Source organism: Peromyscus californicus, unplaced genomic scaffold (genome assembly GCF_007827085.1).
Source record: "Peromyscus californicus insignis strain IS unplaced genomic scaffold, ASM782708v3 Scaffold_20__1_contigs__length_68692818, whole genome shotgun sequence".
Taxonomy (NCBI): Eukaryota; Metazoa; Chordata; class Mammalia; order Rodentia; family Cricetidae; genus Peromyscus; species Peromyscus californicus.
In genome coordinates this window covers 36,847,914-36,867,615 of record NW_026294503.1, presented here as the reverse complement: position 1 = coordinate 36,867,615, position 19,702 = coordinate 36,847,914, and the positions used below count along the sequence as shown (strand labels likewise).

Below are 19,702 nucleotides of genomic sequence, written 5' to 3'. Positions count from 1 at the left end.
TGCTGTGCAGCAACTTCTTTGGTATGCTTCCTCTTGTTTGTGTATTTTCTGTGCCTTTGATGGCAGAGTAAAAATCAATCATTGCCAAAACTAAATTTGTTTTGATTGGGAGTTTTTTTAGCTTTTAGGTATTGTGTGTAATTCTTTACTACACTTTCAGTTACTTTTGGGAATGATATTAAGTGGGTTTCTGATTTCATTATTCCTTTCATGGAGATACAGTTCCCCAACATTATCTACTCATAACTTTCTTCTTTTATTTCATGAGTTCTTCATGTCCTTGTCAAGAATGAGCTGCGCTCAGTCTATATTCTTGTTCTTCCCTCTTGAACATATTCTACTGGTCGATGACTGGTTGATGTCACTACCACTCAGCTCAGATTACCATAAGTTGTGATGCAAGTTGAAAACAGGACATCTGCTGCCTGCAGCTCTGCTCTTTCTCAGACCTATTGTAATCCTTTAGTATGTGTGAATGTTTTACATTTGTTTTTTATCTCAATGAAAAGAGGTATTGAGTTATTTCCTGGGATTTTATTGAATCTGTATATTGTTTTGAGTAAGTCTGAATGGAAATTTAAGCATATTTCTAGGACTTAATGCTTTTCACGAGATGTCTGCTCCTTTAGGTGAAATGTTGGTTTATATATTTGTTCTATTTCTGATTATTTTTACTGTTGAATTTTAATAGTGCTTTATCCTAGCTAATAATCTTTTGTCAGATAATTAAGGTGAGATGCTGGTGTAGCTACCTTCTATAAAGTTACCACAATTAGCAAATACTGAGTCACCCTTCCTAAGTGTAATGGTTCCCATGAGCCTCTCCTTACATTTCCTTCAACAGTTCAATACCTAACCTTGGGCCAGGCAGATAGCTGAGTCAGGAAAAGGCTTGCCTTGCAAGTATGAGGACCTGAGTTTGAAATCCAGAAATCACACTAAAAAGCCAAGTGTGGCAATGCTAACCCCAGCACTGGAGAGGTGGGAACCGGTTTCTAGGGATAAAGTGCAAGCCAGCTTAGCTTTATTCATGGGTTCCGGGCCAAGTGAGAAACCCTGTCTCAGAAATCATGTGAATGACATTTGAGGACTGATGCTCAAGTTTAACCTCTGCTCTGTACATACACACACAAGTACAGATGGAGACCCCTCTGCATATGAACGCCCTCCTCACACTTACACTATCTATCTAACCTTGCTTCATGTGTGTCTCTGTTGAGGGGTACCTAACATATTCCAAACATCTTCCCCCTTATTCATTCCTGATTGACTCTCTTACAGTCCATACACTTCCTCTTATTAGTATTACAGGGGATATGACTTTGGAGCACTGATCAGCCATGGAGCACCATTCTGGGATGGACAAATTTAATAGTAAAGAAATCAACCCAATGCAAATGTGTTTGCAGTTTCATTCCCTCAATCTCCATTGCAGTCCGAATGTCACGTGCTTCTATTGATTGCGGCCAAATTCGTGTCTGTGAATAAGCACAAAGGAGATGTAAGCTTCGAATCTGACGTTAGCTAAATGTTAACAAGTATGTGAGCCTCCAACAATGGAATTCATAAACAATGAATGCAATCTACATGAGATTTGTAAATGTTTTCTCCTTCACCGCGCTTCCATTGTGATCCTCAACTGCACCTGTCATGGAGGAAAGTGTTTCATTTTAATGAAATCGGATTGACCCCTGTTTGCTTTAATAGGCCACGCTTTGGATTAAGAGTCTAAGAAGTCTTCTTAGTTCTGTATTTAGGACATATTTAAAAGCTTTTCTATTCTTTATTAATGCATTATAGGCTTGGATTATTATTTTAATTGAAAATAGTTTCTTTTTCATACAATATATTCTTATTATAATTCCCCATCCTCTACTCCTCCCAATTTCTCCTTACCCTCCCTCCCCTCTGGATCCACTCCTTTTCTCTCATTAGAAAACAAACAGGCTTCTAAGAGAAAATAATAAAACATGATAGGATAAAACCTAACTAAACAAATCAGAATAGGACAAAACAAATAAACAGAAGGAAAAGAGCCCAAGAAAAGGCACAAGAAACAGATATAGATTTAGATTGCAGAGACCCACTAGTTTGCACATTCAGGAATCCCATCAAAACACAAAACCAGAACATTGAAAACCATAATAAATATGCAAAACCTGTAGAGTAATAAATCAATAAATTACAAATAAATTAATACTAACATTAAAAATAAAATTTAAGATAAAGCCCTGATATGACATCATGAGACAAGGAACCTCTGAAGATGCCACTGAGATGAATTCTTTTACTGTTGGCCAACTACTGTTGGGCATGCAGTCTACCATTAAGAGTAGTTTGCTTCCCTAGTGGGACTCTGTTGGATAAAACCAATTTTTCATTTGCAAGTGGTTAGCAAAATGGCTTCTGGGTTAGTGATGGGGCCATGTGTTCACTTCTCCTTTCCACTCTAGGACCCTATCTGGTGCAGACTCATCTTGCAGGCCCTGTACATGCTGCCTCAGTTTCTGTGATTTCCTTTGTGCAATGGTCCTGCATGTAGAGGTCCTTGTTTTCTTGGTATCCTCCATCTCCTCTTATTCTTACACTGTTTCTACCTCCTACTTCTTCTTCAGGCTTCTCTGAGTACTGAGGGAAGGGATTTGATGGCGACACTCCATTTAGGGCTGAGTGTTCCTAGGTCTCTTACTCTATGTATATTGTCCAGCTGTGGGTCTCTGTATTTGTTCCCATCTGCTGCATGAGGAACCTTCTCTGATGATGGCTGGCATGGATCTATGAGTAAAGCAGAATGTCACTAGGAGTCATTTTATTGTTATATTCTCTTTGTAGAACAGTAGTATTTAGTTTCCCTCTAGGTCCCTGGGCTATCTAATCTCAGGTTCTTGGTCACCCATACAGTATCAAGTATGAGTTTCATCTTATGGAGTGGGCCTTATAATAAATCACATATTGATTGGTTACTTCTGCAAGCTTTATGCCACCATTGCACTAGAGTGTCTTGCAGGTAGGACACCATTGTAGATAGAAGGGTTTGCATCGGGGTTGGTGTTTACATTTTTCCCTTTGGTACCAGTGCAGTGTACTTTCTAGTACTAAGAACATTAGCCAGTATGGGTGAACTCTCTAGGTAGGCACCACCTCCATGTTAAATGAGTTGTGTAGATTGTGTCTTACTGGGTCTCTATTTTTCAGTTAAGTGCAAGACCAGTTTGGGGACAGGGTTTTTTTTAATGTAAAGTGAGACATTAAATTCGAGGTTTGTTTGTTGGTGATTATTGTTTTCTATGGGTGCTCAGTTGCTTCAAGAAAACATGTTGAGAAGATGTTCTTTCCTGCACTGCACAGGCTCGCTCTCTCTCTCTCTCTCTCTCTCTCTCTCTCTCTCTCTCTCTCTCTCTCTCTCTCCGTGTGTGTGTGTGTGTGTGTGTGTAAAATAATGATGACATGAATTTATGAAGGAGCTGATTGGATCATATAGGGAGTTTGAGGGGTATAGGTGATACAAATACATTATCCATGCATGAAATTCTCAAAACAAACAAAATAAAACACCTACAAATGTTGCTGGTATATTTATGCCCTTGATACTGTGGGGGTGGAAGTGGAATTCTATGCTCCCTGTATGGTCTCCACTAAAACCAGAATCATTACCATCTGCTAAGGATGAAAGTGTGGATCCCAATGGAGATGGAAGTCTGCTCTCAGCTAAGGGTCAAGAAGGAGTTCTGTTACAACCTGGTAATTGTACCCTCTGCTCTGAGTGGTGGTGCTGCTGTTTTTATGTGTTACTGGCAGGAAGAATATAGCTGTTCTCCAAAAGGTTTCTGTTTTGCCATGTTCTTCCCTTTTTGTTTGGTGTGTGCCTCCGTGTGTGTGTGCATGTGTGTGTGTGTGTGTATTTTTGTTATGTGTATGTATGTATGTATATATACGTGTGTGTGTATTTGTATATATGTGTTTGCATGTGTGTGTGTGTGTCCAGTCACTAGTGTTTCTGGTTTGTTGGCCAAGACACCCACCTAATATTCTGTTTATGACACAGGAGGTAAAAGCAGAAGCCGGGAAAGTCACCACCATGTCTTTCCTTCACCCCGAGTGCCTGGCCTGTCTGTCTCCCCATCTTTGTCTCCTTGTGCTTACTTGTGCTGATAGTTTTTCTTGTGCTTGGGGAGAAGAACAGGGAAACAGATAGTGGCTGTTTTGTTTTTTTTCCCTTTATTTTATTTTGCTTTTCACCTCATTTAGTGTTCTTTTTTTTGATATTTTTCTCATTTTACAGATACAAAATAAGCTGACAAAACTATACAAAAGATTCAAAGTCATTCAGCTCACACATGTCAGAGAAAGTTCATAAATTACATGACAGAGTCAGATTTGGCCAGCTTGACACTGTCACCCAGACTCCAGTCATGTAGCCAGGGCCTGTGCTCTGAGGGCCACACATCCTATGTTCATCATGCACACATCAAAGTAAGACCCAAGACCTTCACCAGAAATATCCTGTCTTGTGAGTATTCATGGTCCCACTGACATAGTGGCACACAAGTCCCTAGCTAGGAACACAATGAGACACGGGGCACTGACCTGTTCATGGTCTATTTACTTACATCTCACCTTATCTTATTTACATTTCACTTCACCAAGGGTTTGGAATGTGTGGAAGAGAGGACAATTATGCCAGAAATGGTCCCCAAGTGCATACAAATGAAGAAGGCATTAATAGCAATCAGCAAAGGGGACACAGGGAGAGGTTACTAAGAGCATAGGAGCCTGTAGAGGAGTCCCAAATGTGGACACCATGGAAAAAATACAGTAAGACAAATACACAGGGGAAAGTGCTTAGCAATAGATTTAGAAATGGCAACCTAGCTTCTAGATGCCTTAAGGAAGTGTGAAGAAGAGGGGTATGTGCCGTATTTTACAAGACAGTAAGTCAGTTCAGATCTGGATTTTCAGACTTACACTGTGCTATCTTCCTGTGACAGTTGATTTTTCTAGACTAAAGAAGATATATGTCTTCAAAGGCTGTCACATGACCCATCTGTTCCTTTTCTGTATTGGCATCACCTCCAACCTTGCTCAGTCTCATGTAATCTCAAGTTATGTACCTTCCTGCTTCCCACCATGTCCTGTCTCTTACCCTTTAATTGCTCCAATCAATTTTTTTTTTTTTTTTTTGCTTACAGATGACTACGTTGTATCCAGGACCTTCAACCTTTCCTATGGCTTTCCATATTAAGTCTCGATCACTTTAGAATACACACTAAGAAGTCATATTGTCATGGCTTGGTCTCTGCTCTTTTCTTAGGTATTACCAGATCCGAGTGACTTTGAAAGTGTCCTCAAGGATCCCCCACAGGCTGAGTGCTTCCATCGTTGGGCAGTCAGGTGAGTAGAAAGCAGGACTCCTGCTTCATGAGTAATCCATCATGTGTTCCTGTGTTTCATGGTCTAGCAGAACATAGGGTAGTTCTTACTGTCAACAGTTGGACCAGTGAGTTCAGGAAAGGCAGACACAATATTGGAAGTGGCCCCTGTGCGAACATTGTTGTTAAGGAGGGTTGGCTGAATAAAAATCACTCTTAGGAGTGGCTGGTAGCTTGGGGAAACTGTCTGCAGTAGGTTGGTTGAAGTCACATCATGGATGAAATGGATGAGAAGCAGCATCCAGCCAATAGGTAAGGAGAAGACAGTTGTTATGGCTTCAGGGAACTGAGTAGGTGAGCAGTTTTACTGGTACTTTCTAGTCACAATAGAGAGTTAGAATACCATCACCCATTGTAAAAAGACTGTCAAGGAAAATCCAGGGCCTGATTTTGATGCTGGAGATCTAAGAGGAAATCCAAGGCTTTGAGGAGCCAGTCTGATAGGACTCAGTGACAGGAAATACGTGTGAGAGACTAAAGAGCAGAAGTACAGGATGGTTTGGGAACAAATATGGCAGAGCCACACAGTCTAGTGAGTCTTAAAAGAAATGATTCAGCCTTCAGGGCAGAAGAAGAGAAAGGAAGGGGATGAACAGGAAAACCACAATGCACCTGTTCTCTGTTAGAAGTAAGAGTGAGCCTGATCGTCAGAAACAAGATGTAGAAGAATGCTGGTTGGGCTGGAGAGATGGCTCAGCCATTAAAGGCTAGGCTCACAACCAAAAATATAAGAAGAATGCTGGTCCCAGCCACACTTTATAAAAACCATTTGGAATGGGCAAAAGCATCGTGGGGAGTCAAACATGGGCAGTTAGTTGAGACGCCTCAAGGGAGAAGTACAGATATAGAGTGAAGGCTTATGATTATTCCTCTAATTCTAGACCTAGAAAGAGAAAGACTCAGCTGGTCACCGGCCCCTTCTGCAAGTCTGAGCTAAGCAGGTGTTAGTTATCAGTTAAGTCACCATCTCCCTAAGATATTTCTCTTGTCCAACCCTCTCTGTTGGGAGTAAATAAGGCATCTGGGGTGAGGAAAGGAGGATTTATACTCTTCCACAATCTGTACTCCCCCAGGATAGACTCAGTGTAATTTCCCTCTTGCCCATCCTGTTCTAGGTTCCTTCCTCCCCTGCCTTAGTCCATGGTATCCACTGAAAAGCAGGATACTTGGGCTCTGCTTTAGATAAACTGACTGTACGGTCCTAAGTAAATGATCAGCACTTTCTCTTCACTTGAAATAGGTAGATAAAAATTCACCTCTTATGGTGTCTTTCTCTTTTTTGTGGAGATGATATATGACAAATATGTCTTATAGAGATGATAAATATGAATGTGCTGTGATGGGAACTGCCATAAAGTAAGGGTCCAAGAGTCTGCCCTGCGAGAGGTTGTAAGTCAACATGATGAGTCAAGGTCTCCTTCTTAGAGTCAAAGCAAAACTCTGGGGGAGAGGTGGCAGTGAGAGCAGGCTGATTGATGAGAGCCATCTGCAGGCCAGTGTGTACTTGGACTCTTTCCTCTCTAAGATTCTCAGCAGCATGAACTCACCTCTTGTCATTGCTACACCTTCTCAGGAGTAGGCAGTCCCAGCTGTGAGGTCCAGAGGCTGCTGGGCATGCAGGAGCTTTTGGGGTCCATAGAGAAAGAACTTATTGCAATGGTGCTGCAAAGACAGAGAAAAACAGCAAGAAATGCAACTTCATGTTAAAGCCATTTTCCTCTCTAGTCTAGTTTGACAGAGTAAGGATTGTGACGCAGTGATCATGCCCTTGAGTTTTGCACTCAAATTCTATTTAGAACAGAAAGCCAGCACATGCCAGCAGTGACTTATGATCAGACAGTTTCATGGGTGAGAGATATATGCATATTTATTTCTCCTTCAAGGTGAATTGTCTAATTATATCACATTCCTCTGTATATGCCTACGTTTTCTACAAATCCTTCCAAAACTTGGTACTTAAAACAATGGCCTGCTCTGCTTGATTTTTCAAGTGGGCTGAAGTTGTCTAACCTCGAGATGCATTAGTGCCACCTCAGGCCTTAGCTGGGGTAGAGCACTCAAGACTTCTTCACTCACAGGGCAGATGGATCCCTCAGATCACTGCTTGAAGAATAGCTAAGCTTCTGCATCTAGCTGAACTAACAAACTACTTTGGTAGTTCCATTGCCATGAGATAAAACAAAGATGTGTAACACAAATATTAAAAGGTCTTATTAATAAAAAACAAACAAACAAAAAAAAACTGAGAGCCAGGTATTGGGGTAAATTCTGAAAGATCAGAGAAGCAGAACAAGCCACAGCTAACCTCACCTTACCAACTTCTCAGCCGATCCTGTTTTCTCAAACTGGAAGCCTCTGAATCCTCATCCAAATGGATCTCAGCTGAACTGGTGCTACAAGCCTCAAAGCTTAAAAAGCCTAAAAGCCTCTATCTAGTTCTATGCCTTATATACCTTTCTGATTTCTGCCATCACTTCCTGGGATTAAAGGCGTGTGTCTTTCCCAAGCAAGACATGCGATCTCAAATGCTGGGATTAAAGGTGTGTGCCACCATGCCTGGCTGTTTCCATTGTGGCCTTGAACTCACTGGATCTCTGTCTCTGGAATGCTAGGATTAAAGGCATGTGGTACCACTGCCTAATCTCTATGTTTAATGTAGTGGCCGTTCTGTTATCTGACCCCCCAGATAAGTTTATTGGGGTGCACAATTTATCAACCACAAAGAAGATTCTACATTGCTTCCTGACTATGTGTGGAACTGGTACAGGATTGTTCTCCTGTATCTCATTGGTCAAGTCTGGGACAAGGCTGTCTATCATCACCTAGAAAAGAAATGCACCCCATTCCTTCCTGTAAAGCCCTTCCTTCAAGCCCTGTGTGGAGAGGACACTGACACCCATGATTACAGACAATCATCTCAATGTATTTTCTATCACTTCTAGGTATTTTGGCATAGAAAGTAATAAATATAAATGTTTTGGAAGCAAAATATGAGGAAATTAAAAAATCCAGGAATGACAAGGGTGGGGTGGACAACGGCATCTTCAACTTCCATTAACTGAAGTGTCTTGTCAATATAGTTTATTTAATTTGTTCTTTTGTTCCAGTTGTCTTTAATGTGGACATAGACAAAGCTTACTGAGTCTAATGAGGAAGGGTTCAACAGGACAGAGTGCCATGTGCACTGAGATGACTATATTCCAGTCCCTCTTCCCCATTTCCAAGTCATGTGAATTCAGAAGTCGACTCAGCAGTTATCTTTCTAGTGCCTCCTTTTTAAGTCGGGATCCCTGGGTGGTGCTTTCCTCCCAGGCTTGTGGAATAGACAAAATAAATTCTCTGAGGAAGATAGTTATTAAGCTTTTCTGCTCCAAGAAAGCTTAGGATAATTGTTCAGCAGGCTAAGTGTGGCTACGATGCATCGTGTAGCCGATTGCCTAACAATATTCTGCTTTGTGGAGAATCTTCGCCATGTCCTTGTGGATATAGGTGTTTGCATCAGATGGCCTCACAGTCATCTCATGAAATAAAAGTGATGAAAGTCATCCAATAGAGGCAGAGTTTGCTGACCCCTGATGGAGCAAATAGCTAAGCAGGAACAGGGCAGCTAACTAGTGGAGGAAGAGATTCACAGTGGGGCCTGGAAGGTTAAGAAACTAATCCGAGATGAGGGTTTGGAAGGATGATCAGGCAGAGGCCACAGGATGACCCAATCATTAGAGCCTAAATGGGGCCTTGATTCTTCATGTCCCTAGAGATTAGATTTAGGGTATTATTGAGAACTGGGACAACAGGAGAAAAAAAGGCAGACCCCCTGGATTTGTGCCATGTGCTAGAGAGAACTTTTATCTGAAAAGCACAGAAAGATGAAGGGAAGTACCTTGATCACATGAACCCAGTGATGTTCAAATTCACAGTGTTCTCGGCAATTAAACATTGGGTATGCTTTCTCTCTCCTCCAAGCATGTTGGTTCTTTACTAAATTTTACACAGACGCATATTTCCATGGTTCATATGGCTTAGATGCAGGTTCTGTAAGTACAGAACAGTGTCACATGGAATTTTGCAAGATAGGTTTCCATGGTTAGATCCTGTATAGCAAATTCCATGTGCATAACCTTTGTGTCCCTGCATTACCTGCCATAATACTTTTTACAGGGTAATTTGGGGCAATTGTTCTCTGAAGACGTGTGATTTATTCTCATCTTGGTTAGCTGAACATGTCCTTGAGCGGATTGTGACAAGCTCTGAGCTCGTGTTGGTTAGGAACAATCCTTCCCATGGGTATTCTAAAAGATCCCCGTGTGTCAGAGAAAGGACTGGTGCTTGATTAGGTGACAACTGTAATTGGATTAGATATTCTCACTGGCATGAGTGTAAGATACAAAGAGGGACATTTATGTGGGAAAGTGTGGAGTCCTGCTCCAGCCAGGTGCAGGTCCTGAAATGGGGACGGGGCATCATTGCTCAAAGAAGTCTGACCACCAGAAGAGTGTCACACAAGTGGCAGCCCCGAACATCTTGAGCCGTCTTCATTTATACTTCAAGAACAAACATGTTTTCCCCACACTCCGGTGCTCCAACAAATCTCCAACAAAAATTAACATGATTTTTCCAACTTTTAAATCAAAACAACTTTTAAACCAGAAACAACAATATTCTGCATTTTGCTAGCTTGGCTAAATACCAAGCCAGGCACACCCTGTCCTTACAAAGCTACAAGGTGATAGACATAGGCACACATTCTCAAGAACAATGATATCATCCAAAACTTAACAAAGAATATTTACAGAAATAGGGGATTTGCCATAAGTTGTTTTCATATAGACAGCTTGTATTTCTCTGACTCTTTGCTTGTCTTACAAGGGGGTCCTGCATGCCTAAGCCTCTCTATGAAGTGTGAAGTTTGATAAGGCACTCTTTTCCCATCATGCCACACTGTCCTTAAAGTTTTTTTTCCAGAATTGGGAGGCATAGTTAATGCCCCCTATGTTGCTTTCTTATATGTGCCCATTAACTTTTATTGCCTCCAATCCTGTCAGCACTGAATCAGAAAAGTTCCGAGGGTCTGGAGTAACAGCTGGTGTTTCCAGATAAGAACCTGAGAAGCATCAGTTCCCAAAGAATTTTAAGGGAAAATATTTGAGAAGAAATGGGGTTTCTGGGAGTGATTATATCTGTCCCATGTGTGACTGACAAAGGGAAACTAAAAACCACCAAGAGAATCACCATCGCCATGAGTGAGAAGAGAGCATGTAGGTCGTGCTGTCCCAGCAGTATTCTTTACTGTCCCAAGGTCCACCTCTCCTTGCCTAGTGAGAGACTATCTCCATGGGTTTTGCCTTGTGCAGAGACCCATTGGACAAACATTCATATGCTGATCTGAAACTAGGTCACAGGACAGTTTGGACCTGGTTTTAGGGTCTCAGTTATCTCCAGAATAGGAGATTAGAAATTACAGGTGGTTGTCTAGGGCATCCCTCAGCTGTTACAAAACATGAAAGGGAATAAAGACTCATCATGCTACATTTCTATTCTACTTTTGATGTAGTTAAAACTGTGAAATCATTAGATGAACAGATCTGGCTATTTGAGAGGTAGGTCTTACATACTGTAGTCAGACCCTGGATTTACCCATGTTAAAATCCCACTCACCCAACTCAAAGTCTTCAACCTCCAAGTCAGGTAGCTAAGGACTTGAGAGTTTTTTGATGGGGCTACTGTACAATCATTGATACATAATGAAAAAGGGCCAGACAGATTGCAGTCTATTATCAAAGAAGAATCTTACCATGGGTTTAATGAGAGCTCATGAATGGAGCCAACACAAATGTTCCCACAGAAGAGGTGAATCAACTGTGAGACAGTGGGGACTACAATGTGAGTGAAGAGAGGCAAAGGTTGGATGGGGGTATTTGTGATGTGGACATCCCTTATGGCAGTTGTATTGCCATAAACTCCGTAAGATGTTTGGCTGTCCATCTCAGGGCCAGGCCGTGCAGTCTGTCTTGTCTTTTCTATGTGCCTTGCCCATAGCTAGCTAGCTAAGCACAATGGCAATGGAATATTCCCCGGAAGCCATGCTTTTCTCTTATGTAATGGAAACAATGGGAAATCTCACCAGTTTACTTGTGACTCTAAACGAATATAAACTTCATTGTTCTTATTAGGTAAGACATGGCATGCACATATTCATAATTGATTTTAGGTAGCATTTGTATATATATAAATGCCTATTGCAATAGTCACGATCTCTGGAGGAAAAGAACAATAGAATAAATATGTATTACAAAGGGGGGTTATTAGATTGGCTTGCATGATGCATGTTGGGTAGTTCCACAATGACTGTCTGTACATTAGAGACGCTGAAAACTACTAGAATGTGGTAGCTACCCATCCACCAAGTTGAATGATGCCTCAGCAATTCCAGTATGTATGGTGCTGAAGGCCAAGAAGATTCCAGGCGAGCCATGAGTCTTGAGTTACTTTGTTAAGCGGAATAACTGATATCCAGTATAAGTAGCAGATGGCAACAGTGGGACAGCCACACAGTAGACGAACTCAACATCAGGGAGTAAAGGCAGTAGGCAAAAGCAACCTGGCTTTCCTCTCAGAACTCTTTATATCTGGGCTGACACCAAGTTTGATCTTCCCCCTCTCAATTAATCCTTCCAGGAAATGCCTCACAGCCCCAACCAGAGATGCTTTATTTACTTGATCCCAGATCTAATTAAACTATCAACCAAAATTAAACATCACATCTATACATATAAATTTGCACATATGTGTACATGCATGTGTGTATATGTATTTGTGCATGTGTGTGATGTGTGTGTGTGTGTGTGTGTGTGTGTGTGTGTGTGTGTGTATAGAAAGAGCTGATCACAAATTATCTTTCTTGTTCCTAAAATACTATTTGAATCTACAAGATCAAAAAATATTTGTCTGTGTCCAACAACAAACTGCTCAGATTTTAGAAACAAGGAAACCTGAACAATAAGAACAGGGAAGAATAGAGATTAATTGAAATGTGGTTATTAAGGTATTCCAGGAAAGGAACCTAGATATGAGATATTTTAAACATCTAATTATGATATTTCAAAGCCTCTCTCTGTCTCTGTCTCTCTGTCTCTGTCTCTCTCTTTTTTCTTAGTTCAGGGTCTCAATCAACATGCCCATGACAATGGAAGGATGCTAAGGACACTTTAACTTTGGGTATTTACCTCTATAAAAGGGTTCTGTTTAATAAATCCTATTGTTTCTTCCTCCTCTTGAGATGATAAAGAAAAACAAGAAGTCATTTCCCTTGGAGACTGATCAATTAGGACAGACATGGTAGAAGGGTGCCTATCCAAGTGTATTGGGGCTGTGGAAAATGATTAGGTTAAGAACAGGCATCTGTTAGTGTCTGCTCATCAAAGCCAAGGGGAAGACAGCAGAGTAAATTGTGGAAATGTATAAAATTCACCGTGATTAGTTTTTGTAATGTTTTGAGAGGTAATTTCCATTTCCACTAAGTGGAAGCACTTAAGAGCTTCACCGTGCAGGGGTGGGGAGAGACATTCATTTCTCAAATGAATCAATCTAATTTCTTTTCATGGTCCATTAAAGTGCACCTAAATATCAAATATGCCTGTTTTCGTGGAGAATGCTAAGCAGGTAAAGCACTCCCTCTCTCAGGCTCTGATCCAGCTAGGGTCTGAGGACAGCCAGTTCCGGGCTGACAGGTGGCTGCCTGCCTTAAGCCCTGGTAATTCAGAGAGGCATGACAATCCATTACCATACCATCCACTCATCTCTAGCCAAGTCACACAGGCAGCTTGAGGACGGTAATGGGCTGGGCTTCCTTACCTCTGCCCCTAAGCGCTGTGACAGCCATCTCTGCCAGCTTCCTAGGGACTCAGCTTCCTTTTGGTCAAGTTAGCATCTCACTGTGCTCTGTTCTTGAGATGGCATCTTAAAGCTGTGCAGGGTCAGGGCCTGTTTCAGGAGTTTTCATTATACCATCTGTCACTCCACCTGCTTTTATTGACAGCTGCCCCTGCTCCTGGTGCCATTTTGAACACCTGTCCATTCCCTTCCAGTGTTCTGTTTTGCTTCATTCATATGGGCAGAAGTACTGCCTGTGGTCGGCCATAACCTGGCTGTACCAGAGTGAACATACCTATACACATGAATGGCGCTCACCTCAGTGTCCTCCACACCATTTGTAAAAGCAGCCTTGGTCCCTCCCACATGCAGCTATTCCTACTTCTGCACCACATCTGCCCGACTGTAGCTTGTTTTCTATCACTAGAAGCCATGTCTTCACTTTGGAGGACTGACTACCCACAGGCCACAGAATTGATTCTGAGAACTGATCTTGCCAGGAAATTTGAATTTCATTCCCTCATTTCCCAAGTACAAGTTCTGCCATGGGCCAGTAGCTATTAATGAAGAATCTTGGAGGTTTAGCTCCCCTGCTTCTGAAAAAGAAAGGTAGAAATATGACATGAAACACTTGTCGGATGCCTGTAGAATAAATATGCCAGGCTTGCTTTTCTCTCTTCCCACCCAGCTTCCCCCTGCCTCTGTGACCTCACTGAGGGCAAACCCTAAATAAATTACTAATGCATGCAATCATTGTCAACCTCTTTACCAACAGTGTCTGGAAATGTCTAGGCTCAGAGGGCTGGGAGTTACCAGACCATGCTCAGCTGACTCAATCTAACCCTGTGCCATGGCTTTGGTATAGCTCTCTATATGTAAAATCATCATTAGGGAAGAGCCGGGAGAGCCAAAGAGCAATTAAGTTGGTATATGTAGTTGATAGATTTCTTAGGAGTCCAAATATTCACATGCATATACTAAGATATCATATCTGTATACCACCTGCCTACCTCATCAAAGAGGGACAATCTATCTCCACCACAGTTGGTGTCAACTCCCTTGAGGTGCCTGCTGTACTTCAAATTTCTAGTTCCTCAAAACTGGATGTTTATGAGGCACTGTTAATAAATACATAATGCAGTGAGGCTTGGACATCTGCTGTGAATGGGAAATAAAGTGATCAGTGTTAGAGATGGGGCTCAGGAGGAGACACAGAGGGTCCCAGGTGCCAACAAAAAGTCCACCTGGGAAATTCCCCTCTTCTGGAGTCTATCTTCTGTGAGGCACATCTGGATCTGATGCCCAGAGTCAGCAGTGAAAACTCCCTTTGTTTGAAAACTGAGGTATACCACTCAATGGGTCTCCAAGACATCAAATATCCCTGCTCTGTCCATGTACTTTAAATCTCCTAGTGTAAGACTGGATCCTCACCCATGAAGTATCACCTGTACTTGTATGGGAAAAGTCTGTACATGCTATACCACATTTAGCAAAGGAACCTACAAAGAAATAGAGGGAATTGGACAGGTTTCTTTGAGCCTGGGTCCAGAGATTTAGCACAACGCTTCAGAGACTTGCCTCAGTGACAGGGGAGAACAATCAAGGGCAGAAGCTCTAGAAGTAAGTGCCTGGTCTGTCTAACTGACCTAAGTGACCTTGAACTTGTCATTATCCTCCCTGGACCTCATTTTACATCTCCGTACAATATTATCAACAATACTTTCTGTAAGTGCAATAGTACACACAACATTGATTCCTGAGTCCTCAATTAGTGCTGGGTACTGATGACTTTATTTTACAAGTCTGAATTGGTGAGAATAAAAAAATAGCTTCAGGGACCCAAGTATTGAACAGATTGGATTTTGTGTTTTTGGAGGGCCTCCTGTGAATCACGCACTGTGTCCTTGAGCCCTCTCAACCTCCATGTGCCCAGCTGTGGGTGCCATTGACAGTGGAAAACATTCCATTTTGGAAGATTCCAGCAGGGCATCCCCTGTGATGCTAAATGGTGGTTAATGAAAGTGTGTGCCTGTCCAAAGAATCATCTGGGTCTTTATAGACATAAATCTATGCTCAGTGACCAGGCAAGTTACATTACCCTTCCATTTCTATTTCCTCAAACATCAGGCAATAAGGGTACTCTTGTTTTTTTTATAGAATGCCATTGATTCCTTGTCTTACTTATGTGTGCCCCTTAAAAATTAGGAATCAAAGAAATGACATGACTTTATGTAAAAGCTCAGGAATGGAAACTAGCCAAACACACCTCTTGCACTTTCTTGTAGCCACACGACATTCAGAAGTCATTCAGAACTTCCAAAATTATGGGTTTTTTTCCTTGGCAGAGCTAACTGGAAACATCTTAGAAATAGTAGGGAAGGGTATGTCTTTGAAGCTCTTGCTTTTACTTGGGATACTTTTAAAGTAAGAGTATGTGTTTGGTTTTCTTTGTGTTTAGTTTTGGTATAATGCACTCACTTTAGCCTGATAATATACTTTTTGAAGATTTTGATTATTTCAACCCAAGACACATATGTTCTTGGGGATATTTTGAAATCTACATGCCGAAAGCATTCAGCCTATGCAGTCAGCTCCTCCTTGATGTGGTGCTATATTCTTACTGGGCTGCTAGAAGTGGATGAGTTTTCAGCCATTGATTCTTACCTGGTTAGAGGTGAAGAAAGTTTCACAAAGAAACCCCTTTGGTATTAGGACAGGGAGTGTCAGTTATGTTCGACCTCCATTAAATATATGATTCTTCTCCTGTTTCTCCTCTCCTCCTTATCTTCCTCATCCTCCCCACTTGTCTCCTTCTTCCTTTCTTTTTTCTTCCTGTCCTCACTTTCCTCTGCCCTCTTCCTTTTCCTGTTCTCCTCCTGTTCTTCCTCCTCATTCCTTCCCAGTAGCTAATGCGTCCATAGTACTTTCTCTGCCCCCAGACACTACTCTACATTCTTTGCACTTATCATGCAATGATTAGCAATAGGAATTTTTGTGTGAAATGAATCATTAGGTGAGTTTGTCCTTATGGGAACATCCACGCACGGTGTCTTATCATCTCAGGGCACTGTCATCACGTATGGAATCTATCCTTGACTTAAATGTCTTTAGATCACGTGTAAAAGCATATGGGGTTGGTACTATTGCCATCTTCATTGTACAGTGAAAATACTGATAAACTCACAGTAAATTGGGAGTCAGTATTCTAACCTAGGAGCTCTGGATCCAACCGCAGCACAGATGTTGCTTCTTGTCTACCCTAGACCAGTCGGGAGCACCTTATCAGGCTCTAGATGCCTCTGCACCATCTGCTTTCACTCTGCCTCAGAGTCATGTCTATTCCTCTTCAGTGGGTTCACTCCCAGGTCAGTGCTTCTGAACTTGGATATCCCTTTACCTGTAACTTGATTCCCTTCCCAACATTTGTTTCGTGTTCCACCAGTTAATGCAGATTCAGTTCAAATGTGCCTTCCTCTGAGAGGCATTCTTGCATGGGATTCTTTTTTTTTTTTGATTGACTCCTGCTTACCTGTTGTCACGCAATTTCTTATTCTGCTCTTCAGACCATTGCAGCTAATTTTAGTATATATCCATTTATTTACTTGATGTCTGCATTTCCTCTTGAATTTAATAATAATGCTACATTCAGTAGTAAATCATGACCATTTTAAATGTGGAGGAAACAGCTTTAGTATTTATATTGAGTAAATATAAATCTTTTCACCATGATAGTTCCGGAAAATGGGATGCTACATCATGAATGAAAAGTTTTGAGATCAAGACTCTTATCATAGATAAGACAAAAGTTCTTCTACTGCAAATATCAAGTCAAGCTACCCTTGACTTTTGATTTTTAAATCAAAGAGAGCTAGCCCTGCCCAAGGTCACATAAAGAAATCAGTTGGCTTTTGTTGATTTACTTCTGAATAGAGTAATGCTTGGTGATTGTCCATTAGTCATGGGCACAGCATCCAAAGATGTTTTTACTGTGTGCACAAACTTCTTGGCTTTGTGCTTGGTGGACTATTGAGTCATACCATCATCCAGGAAATGTTGAGTCTCTCCTGTTACTGATGTCATCAACTTACATAAATGTCCTGGTCTTATTGGTTGATTTGAACCTTATGAGTAGGCTGAAAGATTTTGGTTCTTAAGCTACAGACAAAGGATAGGGGCTGGGTAGAAGAAATATACATGTACTCCAACAAGCAGAATAGGTCAAGGTAACCCTGTGTTACAGCTATGGGCAAAGCATTCCTCAGAAGATCCACTTATTTACTTTCAGAGATGAGTAGAGTCTGACTCAAAAGCTTAGACAGCAAGGGGAACAGATACAATACAATGCAGAGATGAAAAGCATCTGACCTCATTTGAATCACCCGTCAGATAGCTGCAGGTGCTAATTGACTTGATGATTTTAGCAAAAGTCTGCAAAAAAGCCTAAGTAACTGCTGTCATAATGCATATGCCAAAATTGTTATCAAGGCTGAGACGATGTTTATAATGTATACCTTAGCTTTGTGATCTCAAAATGGAGATTCTTAAGTCAACTAAAAACAAGTGAGCCCATGGGACTTATTAGTGTTTTTCTTTAACAGTGTTCAGCTTTGTTTCTCGTTGCCATTTACACAGTCCCCTCAAAGAAGTTAATGTTGTTTAGTCATGAGAAGCTCTGTAAACATTCTGTCCTTGTGGCCTGACGTGGTGTTTTTATGACAAAGTTGATGGTAGAATACAACGATGGGCACATGCTTTCCTAGGTAACAGGGTAAGAGGCCAATTTCATTTGCCTTTTGTCCTGCTGTAGTGATCTATATCAATGTAGTAAGGAAGGTAGGTATATGCATATCTTGTTTATTCCTCATATTACCCCTGCAGCAGTCCAAGGACCTACAGCACATGTGAGATGCAAGAGCCAGCCAGCTTGTGAATTTGCTGTCTGGCCACCTGACAAACCTAGCAATATACCTCACCTTGAGCTTCTCACCTCCCCGCTGTCCATACAGAGAAGATTTTCAGGTCTTACCCATGGGTCCTTTCTCCTCTCTCTTGGATCACTTGCCTCCCAGTATGCCCAAAGGAAGGCTCTTATGCAAAACTTTCCTGTGCTCATCCTGCTAGATAACCAACATCCCCATCCTTTAACAGACATCACACTGACATGAGAAAATCCTTGATAGATTTCTGGAGGACCTTCTAGAGCACTGTATACATGGTGATATTCTAATTCCACTTTTTAAATGTGCAATAATGCAAGAAATGGGGTGATTTTAGTAAGGATTTGTACGTGGCTGAATTTTGCAAAGTGTGTGTCTGGATTCAAACCCTAGTTCAGTGTCTTTGGAATGACAACCAATTTGATGGATATTTGGTTTATTTCTTTCTTCTAATCACCTCATAATTTTAGCAATTTCAGTTGTTCCTTGTATATATTGTGAAATGAGGACAAAAGTAACTTTATTCTGTATATGAATATTGTGCTTCTCCAGCATGATTTACTGAAGAAGCTGTGTTTTATTTTTCTTTGCCTACTTTTCACATCTTTGTAGAAAGTCAACTGATAGATAAGCATGCTGATTTATTTCTGGGCTTCCAACTTTGTTGTAGTATTTGCCAGGCTATTTAAATGCCTGTACCTTTGTGTGTATGTTGAAGTCAGGTACTGTACTGGTGCTAATATTCTTTGATAAAATTTTCCTTGGATGTACATAATTGCTTGTAGTTATATATGAAATTTAAGACATTTAAAGTGAAAAATGGAATTTGGAATTGAGATAAGCGTTACACTGAGTTTTTGTATTGCTTTGTGCAGTATTATATGTGTATTTTAATGATTATTAATTCCTCCAACTCATGGACGTGGAATATCTTTCCTTTTATGTTCATCATCTCCAATTCCATTCCTCCACATCTTATAGAAGATAGACCATTTACCCCCTTGGTTAAATTCATTATTGAATACTTTATTGACTTGGTAGGAATTGTTACTGGCATTATGAACTCCATGTATTTTTCAACATGTCAATATTTTCCTGAGACATGATTCATTTATGGATTTTGATTTTTGTAAACTGAAATTTTGCTTTGTTAGTTTTAACAATATATGGTTTACGTTTTTAGAGACTGTCTATATAAAATCACAACATCTACCAAAGGAGACTATTTTATCCTATTTCTTTCTGATTATTTACATTAAAATTTTCTTGTGAAGAACTTGCAAATTAAAAAATGACCACACACTGAAACTAACCAGACCTATAGTCTATACATCTCAATGAGCTCCTATACATTACAGTAACCATTCTGAAGCTGTGGGGCTTCACATATGATTTTGCATTTTCAATATCAAAAAAATTTTTATGCAGTCATCCACTGCAGAAAACTAATTTTTGAATGTCTTTTAT

At 40.9% G+C, this 19,702-nt stretch overlaps 1 protein-coding gene across 3 annotated transcripts in view; it reads left to right on the top strand.

Annotated features, from left to right (window-relative positions):
• Positions 1 to 19,702, top strand: part of Fam135b (family with sequence similarity 135 member B) — a 285,796-nt gene that overhangs the window by 154,476 nt on the left and 111,618 nt on the right. For all 3 annotated transcript variants that reach the window (XM_052747946.1, XM_052747947.1, XM_052747948.1), the window contains exon 3: positions 5,312 to 5,391. In XM_052747946.1, coding sequence (XP_052603906.1) covers positions 5,312 to 5,391 — 80 coding nt within the window. The remainder of the gene's footprint in view (positions 1 to 5,311; positions 5,392 to 19,702) is intronic.